Source organism: Oncorhynchus nerka, linkage group LG2 (genome assembly GCF_034236695.1).
Source record: "Oncorhynchus nerka isolate Pitt River linkage group LG2, Oner_Uvic_2.0, whole genome shotgun sequence".
Lineage (NCBI taxonomy): Eukaryota > Metazoa > Chordata > Actinopteri > Salmoniformes > Salmonidae > Oncorhynchus > Oncorhynchus nerka.
In genome coordinates, this window is record NC_088397.1 from 47,069,011 (window position 1) to 47,079,266 (window position 10,256).

The window sequence follows — 10,256 nt, forward strand, 5'->3', positions numbered from 1 at the left end:
AGAAGTTGTTTTAACGTGCCTTCTCATGTACAATTGCTTTCATGTGTATTGTAGCAACAATGTGCTCGGTCTTGTTAACAGGTGGTGCTGGTGTGAATTCCCTGTGAAGGGCAGGAGCTGCCATGCCATTTGGCTGTTTGACACTCGGGGAGAAGAAGGATTACAACAATCCCTCAGAGGTGACTGATAAATATGACCTTGGACAAATTGTCAAATCGTGAGTATTCCTTCACGACGTCTAAACGACTGTTGCATTCTGTATTCTGGGACTGTGGCTTAATAGGAACACACATGCCTCTTCCTTTCAGTAGAAGATTTGACCGTTTTAAAATGTTTCTCTTGTTTGTTCTTGTGTGTGGTCCTGATTTAAGGGAGGAGTTCTGTGAGATCTTCAGAGCGAAGGATAAGAACACACTCAAAATGTTCACCTGTAAAAAGTTTTTGAAAAAGGACGGGAGGAAAGTGAGGAAAGCTGCCAAGAATGAAATTGTGATCTTGAATATGTGAGTGAAATTAAGTTTTTGACTTATTCATTAATGCAAAGCTTTATCCTTGGCGTCTGAAATGCCACAGGAAAGCATGAATCATTCTGTTACGATTATCTCTAGTTTTACAATTCACATGTATGCAATTGAAATGGGGGGGCGCAGTAGAGATAGTTAACAGAAATGAGTTAATAATGGTTACTAAATACTAACGTTCTTGTTTCCATAGCATCCCCATAATGTTTCCATAACATCTCTATAACATTCCCATAAACACCAGTCCTGTTCAGCTTGAATGATCCATTTCCCTGTAACAAATAGTTACAATGTCTTGAATTTGAAGTAGAAAGAGTCACAGACACATCAGTAATTTAAAAACAAATATTAAAATGCAATTGAAAGTATTGGGATTACATTAATTAAAACATGATTTAACTTAAAACTGTGAATAAAATATGCCAATCAAGATTCCTTTAAATACCTAATTAACCGAAAGGTTGCAAGACCAAATCCCCAAGCTGACAAGGTAAAAATCATTCTACCCCTGAACAAGGCAGTTAACCTGCTGTTCTTATGCTGTCGTTGAAAATAAGAATTTGTTCTTAATTGACTTGCCTAGTTAAACAAAGGTTTAAAAAATTAACTTTGGTAGTGAGACCAATCTCAAGTTTGAATTCATTAACCAGAATTTCACTGAAATTGGAAATGGTCCACTCTCCATACATAACAAAATATAATCATTAATCCACCCCTACAATATCACAAATAATGTCTGTTTTTAATGCCTATTTGTACCTTTTTGCCTATATGGAGAGTGGTCCAAGTTGAGCCATTTTTTACTTTCAGCATCCCTCTGTCAAGGGAAATATAGTATTCTTTCGAGCAAAGATATCTACATACAGTATATTTCAGGATGTTGTGTATCCCCCCCGAAATCCGAATTCATGTAAACATTACAGTTTTGAAAACATAGCTTGTCCCAAAAAAGTGGTCTCTTGACACAATTTACCCCGGGTATGGATTAAGTTAACCGCCTTCAACTGTATGTACTGAGTGAAATGTTACCACTACCTTTTTAAAACCATGTCTATCTTTATTTCCCAATAGTCTTTCAATCATTTTAAGCATCTTTTAACAGAGGCTTAACACCTAACACTTTGTACTTTAAAAAAAGCACTTTTGACATAGGCCATGCACTGTTGTTACCTCATATCCCAGTTATAATACCTTTCATTACGCCTGGGAAGAAAACACTTAAATATGCTCAACTTGCCTTTGGCTCAACTTACCCCAAGGCAAACATTTTGACTATATTAACCCACACAGCTACAATGATTCACTTTCATGCTAGGTTTAGAACCTCATATTGAACCTTATAGAGACCACAACTGATGTATGGAAACATCTTAAAAGTATCAACTTTGGTTTAGATACTAGCGTCATGAAACCTATACCACAATAAATTAAAGGTCTTCACGGATCCACCTGTACCCGAAGACCCAATCCAGGACCCGAGCAGGCCCGGATCCAGAATTCTAAATAATGTCACGGGTCTGGGTCAGATCTGAAATAATTGTCACGGGTCTCAGGTATGTGTAATTTTAGACTTGTCCGGAAGGACCCACAAGAGCATTAGTGAGGTCGAGCACTGATGTTGGGCGATTAGGCCTGGGTCACAGTCAGGGTTCCAATTCATCCCAAAGGTGTTCGATGGAGTTGAGGTCAGGGCTCTTTGCAGGCCAGCCAAGTTCTTCCACGCCGATCTCGACAAACCATTTCTGTATGGACCTCGCTTCGTGCATGGGGGCATTGTAATGCTGAAAGAAGAAAGGGCCTTTGCCAAAATGTTGCAACAAAGATAGAAGCACAGAATCGTCTAGAATGTTATCGTATGCTGCAGCGTTAAGATTTGCCTTCACTGAAACTAAGGGGGCTAGCCTATAACCATAATCATAAAAAACAGCCCCTGACCAGTACCACAATTGGTACTACGCGTTTCGGCAGGTAGCATTCTCCTGGCACCCGCCAAACCCAGATTCGTCCGTCGGACTGCCAGATGGCCGACCATGTAAATCCATTTCATGAAGCTCCCAATGAACGTTGTTTCCAGAGGCAGTTTGGAACTCGGTAAGTGTTGCAAATGAGGACAGACTATTTTTACGCACTACGCATTTCAACGGCCCCGTTCTGTGATCTTTTGTGGTCTACCAATTCGCGGCTGAGCCCGTTGTTGCTCCTGCAGGTTCCCACTTCACAATAACAACACTTACAATTGTCCGGGGCAGCTCTAGCAGTGCAGGAATTTGACAAACTCACTTGTTGGAAAGGTGCCATCCTATGACGGTGCGACGATGAAAGTCACTGAGCTCTTCAGTAAGACCATTCTATTGCCAATGTTTGTCTATGGAAATTGCATGGCAGTGTGCTCGATTTTATACACCTGTCATCAACAGTGTGGTTGAGATAGCCAAATCCAGTAATTTAAAAGGGTGTCCACATACTTTTGTACATATAATGTATCTAGTCAATGGAATATGGAATTACAATTACGGAATTAAAAGTGAAAGGATAGGCTACATCGACCAAGAGCCAACAGGTATGCGGCTACTTAATATTCTGAATGGAGTTGTTGTTATTTTAACTGTAAGAAGAGAAAGTGCAGCCTCAATTAGCCTAGCTTTCTAGCTAGTTTATCTACACTGAACAAAAATATAAATGCAACATGCAAAGTGTTGGTCCCATGTTTCATGAGCTGAAATAAAATATACCAGAAATGTTCCATTCGCACAAAAAGCTTACTTCTCTCAAATGTTATGCGCACATTTGTTTACTTCCCTGTTAGTGAGAATTTATCTTTTGCCAAGATAATCCATCCACCTGACAAGTGCGGCATGTCAAGAAGCTGATTAAACAAGATGGTCATTACACAGGTGCACCTTGTGCTGGGGACAATAAAAGGCCACTCTAAAAATGTGCAGTTTTGTCACACAACACAATGCCACAGATGTCTCAAGTCTTGTGGGAGCCTGCATTTGACATGCTGACGGCAGGAATGTCCACCAGAGCTGTTGCCAGATAATTGAATGTTAATTTCTCTACCATATGTCGCATCCAACGTTGTTTTAGAGAATTTTGCAGTACATCCAACCGGCCTCATAACCGCAGACCACGTGCAATCACGACAGCCCAAGACCTCCGCATCCGGCTTCTTCACCTGCGGCATCGTCTGAGACAAGCCACCCGGACAGCTGATGAAATTGTGGGTTTGCACAACTGAGGAATTTCTGCACACACTGTCTCAGGAAAGCTCATGTGCATGCTCGTCGTCCCCACCAGGGTCTTCACCTGACTGTAGTTTGGCGTCGTAACCAACTTCAGTGGGCAAATTCTCACCTTCGACGGCCACTGGCATGCTGGAGAAGGGTGCTCTTCACGGATGAATCCCGGTTTCAACTCTACTGGGCAGATGTGTGGGCGAGTGGTTTGCTGATTTTGAACAAAATGGACAATGAACACAGTTGCCTTTCATTCACGGCTATTTTAATACACAGACATACTGTGACGAGATCCTGAGGCCCATCGTCGTGCCATTCATCCGCTGCCATCACCTCATGTTTCAGCATGATAATGCACGGCCCCATGTCGCCAGGATCTGTACACAATTCCTGGAAGCTAAAAATGTCCCAGTTCTTTCATGGACGGCATATTCACCAGACATGTCACCCATTGAACATGTTTGGGATCCTCGGGATCGACTTGAACAACGGCGTGTTCCAGTTCCCACCGTTATCCAGCAACCTCACACAAGAATTGAAGAGGACTGGGACAACAATCTACAGGCCACATCAACTCTGTGCGAAGGAGAAGTGTCGAACTGCATGAGGCAAATGGTGGTCATACCAGATACTGACTGGTTTTCTGATCCACGCTCCTCTGTTTTTATTTAAGGTATCTGTAACTAACAGATGCATATCTGTATTCCCAATCATGTGAAATCCTTAGATTAGGGCCTAATGATTTTATTTTGTTAGACTGATTTCCTTATATGAACTGTAACTGAGTAAAATCTTTGGAATTGTTGCATGGTGCGTTGATATTTTTGTTCAGAGTATCTTCTCGGTTTGATGTAGTCAAGACTGGTACTATGTAATCATATTGGATGATAAATAACCTATCTATGGCAGTTATTATTCTACTATAGCACGAGTCGGCTTGGTTGGTTGCTGTCTCTCATCTCTCTCTCCCTCCTCCCCGCTCCCCATTTCACTCGCTCACAGTATCACTCCCCCATCTCCTCGTCTGCTAGAGCAGCAGCTCTCTCTCCCTCATGTACCTCGCGCTTTATCAGCTCCTGTTGATAAAGTAGCTTAAAAACTTTACTTTTCTGCTGCTTCCTTCACTCAGACCAGGTCTATAGGGTACAGGTCTAGTTGTCCTCAGGTCCGTTCGGAACAGGTCTCTATATTAAAAATATGTTTTTATGCATATCGGGTCCGGGTGGGAAAGGTCAGGTCCATTTTGGAACGGGTCCAACTTCACAATAAATGTATTTGTACTTGTCGAAAATGTGTTTTTTGGACCTAACTTCCTTACCCCTTCTTCCATGTGGTTTCTTCCTTTGCAGACTCCATGAAATATTAAATATTTGGTCAAGTTATACATTGTGTGTATGGTTTCCTAGAAACACGGGTGGCTCAACTTACCCCTTTGGCTCAATTTGCCCCACTCTCCCCTACTGATTTTATTTAGTGCACGAGTAGGCATTTCATAATATGAATTTCACTTAAATTGTAAATGGTCCAATTCTCTAATGGCTATTAAGTCATTAAACCACTGATACAAATAATTAAATGTCATATATTTTGATGATTGCTAGTTAATCTTATAATTGCTTGATATATAATATTATCTTATGTCTTTCTCTGTTTCCTTCTGTGTCTCCCTTTTTAACAGGGTAAAACATCATAACATCCTCCAGCTGGTTGATGTCTTTGAAACTAGAAAGGAGTACTTCCTCTTCCTGGAGCTGTGAGTGTTATTGGATATTATTGAATGATGTTGCTTTTTTTTTTTTCCATTTATGGTTCCCTCCCAGTTTACACCATTTTAAGGAGTGTACAAAAAGATAGCCCACATCCTGCAGACTTTTCAATGTATGCTTCCCTTTCTGAACCCCTGCGTGAAATGTCTATTTCCCATATTCTGCAGGAGAATCTCATCTTAGTCGTCTCATCTGAGAGTTGATTTGACTTATTGAGTGTTGCAAGAGGCCTACAGTACATTTGAATGATACAGAGAAAACCACTGTCATATTATATGTTCTCTGCAGAGCTACAGGCAGAGAGGTCTTTGACTGGATCTTAGACCAAGGCTACTACTCAGAGAAGGACACCAGCAACGTTGTCAGACAGGTGTTGGAAGCCGTGGCCTATTTGCACTCCCAGAGAATTGTCCACAGGAACCTCAAGGTATACTGCACACTCAGCACACTGCTGCCATCTAGTGTTGCATAGTTGCTATTACATCACAGGCCACTTGGGTGCCAGCATTAGAAATTAAGCTACTTTGCCCTCTGCCTGTGTCACGACTTCTGCCGAAGTCGTTGCCTCTCCTTGTTCGGGGGTGCTCGGCGTTCGACGTCACCGGTCTTCTAGCCATCATTGATCCTTTTTTCATTTTCCATTGGTTTTGTCTTGTCTTCCCACACACCTGTTTTCAATCCCATTCATTACCTGTTGTGTATTTAACCCTCTGTTTCCCCTCATGTCTTTGTCAGAGATTGTTTTATTGTCAGTGTAGTGTGATTGTTGTATAGGTGCGCGTCGGGGTCCTCGTACCCCTGTTTGTTTGTTTATGTACATTTAGTGTTATGGAGCATACTCCATGGACTTTATTAAAAGACTCCATTTTACACTCCATTTGACTCTCCTGCGCCTGACTTCCCTGCCACCTATTACACCTATGCATGACAGCCTGCAATAAAAATGTATTGAATGGCACCCTGAGTAATTCTATAACCTGGCAATTATCTATATTTTGTCATGCTTTCTACATAACAAAAATTAATGATGATGTATTCAAATGTACACGTTGTTTTGTCTCACACAGCTGGAGAACTTGGTGTACTTCAACCGCCTGAAGCACTCCAAAATAGTGATCAGTGACTTCCACCTGGCCAAGCTGGAGAACGGACTCATCAAGGACCCCTGTGGAACCCCAGAGTACCTTGGTGAGGGGGTAGGGAGGAGGGCAGATCATAGACTTATGGGGGCAGATGGGTTTGGCATGAATGTTGGACTAGTAACCAGAAGGTTGCAAGTTCAAACCCCCGAGCTGACAAGGTACAAATCTGTCCTTCTGCCCCTGAACAGGCAGTTAACCCACTGTTCCTAGGCCGTCATTGAAAATAAGAATTTGTTCTTAACTGACTTGCCTGGTTAAATAAAGGATTAAAAAAATATATAATAATAATAATAATGTTTGGCCAACTTCAGAGCCCGGACACCATCTTGCTACCTCTGGGCATTCCATTTTCCTATTAATAAAATATTGGATTCTGTGTGTCTTCCTGCAGCTCCTGAGGTGGTGGGACGTCAGAGGTACGGAAGGCCAGTGGATTGCTGGGCCATCGGGGTCATCATGTATATTCTGTGAGTGTTCTTTACCACCTAAGTTCACTAAAGTTTACAGTGTCTTGCCCATACAGTATTAATGTCATTGCCCATCTCCGGTGACGATCAAACGTCTCGTTTTCCCTTCCTCCAGCCTGTCAGGAAACCCCCCTTTCTATGACGAAACGGAAGATGAAGACTATGATAATCACGACAAAAACCTTTTCCGCAAGATTCTGTCGGGAGACTATGAGTTTGACTCACCGTACTGGGATGACATATCTGACTCAGGTATAAAGAGTCATGTTATTTCAAATCAGAATGCAGTACTACATATCACATTTTTAAACCAGTAAAGCAGCTAGATGGAAAAACTATGGTTTTTAGGCATGTCCACTTTGTTGCACCAGAGGCGAGAAAGAGCAGATGTGTACTGTATCGTTCTTGTCGATTTCATCCACAGCGAAAAGCCTGGTGTCATGTCTGATGGAAGTGGAGCAGGATCAAAGACTGACTGCACAGGAGGCCATCAACCATGAATGGTATGGATCCAAGATTGAAATGCATACCCATTTCTGTCTTCTCAGGTGTTTTGGTGGGTTTTCCGTTGACCTGTCCCTTGTTTCAGGATTTCTGGGAATGCAGCCTCCAACAAGAACATCAGGGATGGAGTGTGTGGGCAAATTGAAAAGAACTTTGCCAAAGCCAAGTGGAAGGTACTCTTCCTTTCTGTCAAACTAATGTTAAAAAAATACATTTAAAAAAACATTTCTGAACTGGGCTACACCGTAGAATGCAAAATGCATGAATGTTGTACATATGAAGTTCTATTCATTCACTGGACAGTCTGTTCAGTTAGATGATGGTGTTCTAAAAACATCCTTCTATGGTCTTGCTCTTCCACAGAAAGCTGTAAGGGTCACAACCCTGATGAAGAGGCTTCGAGCTCCAGAACAGAGTGACTCCGGTGCCTCCAGTCCAGTTCCAGGGGCCACCGCTGGCCCTGTGACCCCGAGCAACACTCCAGTACCCCCAGCTGATGGTTCTGAGGGCACCCCTGCCAGCACAGAGGCCTCACTCACCCTCCAAGTTCCCTATTCACAGAATGCACCCACCATCATCACTCCTGGTTCCCCCTCCCAGCTCCAGCCCAGCCCAGCTCCTGAGGAGCCAGAGGCCGAGCCCCTGGAACGGTGTAACGGGGACTCAGCAGCACCACTCCAAACACCCCCACAAACACAGGAGGATCAGAATGGCTAGACAAAGCGGGACCAGTGTCCCCCACCACACACACCCTGTAAATAAGGCGCCGGCATGATTATCCAGAATCTGCTTAACATCCCGCCCCACTCACCCTCTTGCAGCATTAGTGCAGCAGCATCTCACAGTCTGTTCTATCTATCTGCACCCTGTGATTGGTTGAGTGGTCTGTGTATATTTTCCTCTTACTCTTTTCCCCTCTAGTTTTGTTGATACTCATCCTTTTGGGAAAAAAAGAGTGTGAGGAATACATACCTCTAACATTTGTTTTGAGCAGGTCTAGCAAATTTCTGTCTCACACTTTCTCTTCACTTAATTACTTTTTATTTGATCGAATTCTCAATTCTGAATCACACCTTTAGTGAAATTCCTAGACGCCTACATGTTTGTGATGGCCAGCCTCTTTGGTTCCTTAAAGGTCAACTTAGAGAGCAATCTCAAAATCTGTTTTCTGCTGTACCGTACCCAATGTGACTGAGAAATGGTCTGATAACTGCTTATATTCTCTCTGTATACTCCCTTTTCTTTGGAAAGAAGATGGAAACCTGGTGAGAAAATGTGTATGCTTGATTATTGATCCCAATAAAATAGTGTTTTGGGCTTTATGAACATTTTGCAAATAGTAGCTCATGTTGTGTGTACGTTTAAGATCGCGTCAAGCCTGTTAAAGTGTGTTATTTACGTCTTAAGCATCTTTTAGCTGAGCTGAAGTGCTGCCGAAGTATTATGTACATCTATGAACTGAGCAATATTCGTATTGCTGTATAAAACTGTGACACTTTTCAGAATCTGATTTAATTGTGACTGATCAGTATGATTTATTTTTCATATGCCATGACCAGCCGGTTCCACTAGATTGCTTTTCAAATGACACATTCCTCGTTGATTAAAACAAACGTGTCCCTATATAGGTGTGGGACAGTAGAACATATTTTAAAACAGATCATAACTTTTTGACATGATTGTTTTTGTTTTTTTGCCATTTCATTTTGCCCATGAATACCTGTGAAACATTTTCTTAATTCACTTTGACTGATTCATATCATGGGAGCCACCACAAAACAAAGAGTAACAAATCAAAGCAATGATTTAATCAATCCTCACACGTTTAAAAAGTATTCTATAAGGTTAATGTATGGTGAATTATTTAACAATATGCTTGTATTATGCATTTATTTAGCGAATGTACTTTTTCTTGTATTTTGAGTCATGTCCCATTTGTAGTCTGTATTTCTTCACTGTAAATCTAAAATAAAATGTATTGTGATTCACAAGTTATAATATATATTTTTGATGCACAATGTACTGTATGGGTTCTGCAGCTGTGCTAAAACGGTGAGTTGGAATACTATGTGTAGGTTTATGGTCCAGTAGCTATCAAAGGAGAAATAAACGTATCATCATCATTTCCAGAAAATACATTCTCTGTCATCACATCCTGCATTAGGGGAGGCTGAAATTTACACAGACAAAAAAAAATACATTTTATTGTCTATGTAGCTACTGTAGCAAGAAAGCAAGTAATGTGATTATACTTGTGTTACTTATATTTATTTGTGGTGTTGGTTTGTGTTACTTATATTTATTTGTGGTGTTGGCTTGTGTTACTTGTGTTACTTTGTGTATTATTAAAAGTTGCAGGTTGAGGTTTGTCACAAACGGTGGCTCACACTGCTTTTCCAACTTGCTCAAGACCAACTGAGCATATGTCGTTCGATCACCACTACCCGACAAGTTTATTAAAAGTTTTTAAAAAGTAGTGTATCTAGCTGAAAGTTTTCTGAGTAAACTCGATTTAAGCCGTTTTCCAGCTCAGTATTTTTTTTTGTGCATCAATTCTACCGTGTTAACCCATTACAGTCTACTCCCTGTAGAGGGGAGGCCTTACTGCTATTATCCC

The 10,256-nt window shown here is 41.5% G+C and overlaps 1 protein-coding gene across 4 annotated transcripts in view; it reads left to right on the forward strand.

Moving 5' to 3' along the window:
- The window catches only part of LOC115136172 (caM kinase-like vesicle-associated protein), a 43,006-nt gene extending 32,991 nt beyond the window's left edge, over positions 1-10,015 (forward strand). For 3 of the 4 annotated variants that reach the window (XM_029671704.2, XM_029671710.2, XM_029671720.2), the window contains exons 2-11: positions 82-217; positions 372-503; positions 5,439-5,513; positions 5,815-5,953; positions 6,594-6,714; positions 7,060-7,135; positions 7,251-7,387; positions 7,560-7,638; positions 7,725-7,812; positions 8,003-10,015. In XM_029671704.2, coding sequence (XP_029527564.1) covers positions 123-217; positions 372-503; positions 5,439-5,513; positions 5,815-5,953; positions 6,594-6,714; positions 7,060-7,135; positions 7,251-7,387; positions 7,560-7,638; positions 7,725-7,812; positions 8,003-8,356 — 1,296 coding nt within the window. In that variant the 5' untranslated portion in view covers positions 82-122 and the 3' untranslated portion in view covers positions 8,357-10,015. Of the gene's footprint in view, positions 1-81; positions 218-371; positions 504-5,438; positions 5,514-5,814; positions 5,954-6,593; positions 6,715-7,059; positions 7,136-7,250; positions 7,388-7,559; positions 7,639-7,724; positions 7,813-8,002 lie in introns of those variants that run through there. The other variant, XM_029671729.2, reaches the window with a different exon arrangement.
- Positions 10,016-10,256: the final 241 nt, after the last annotated feature.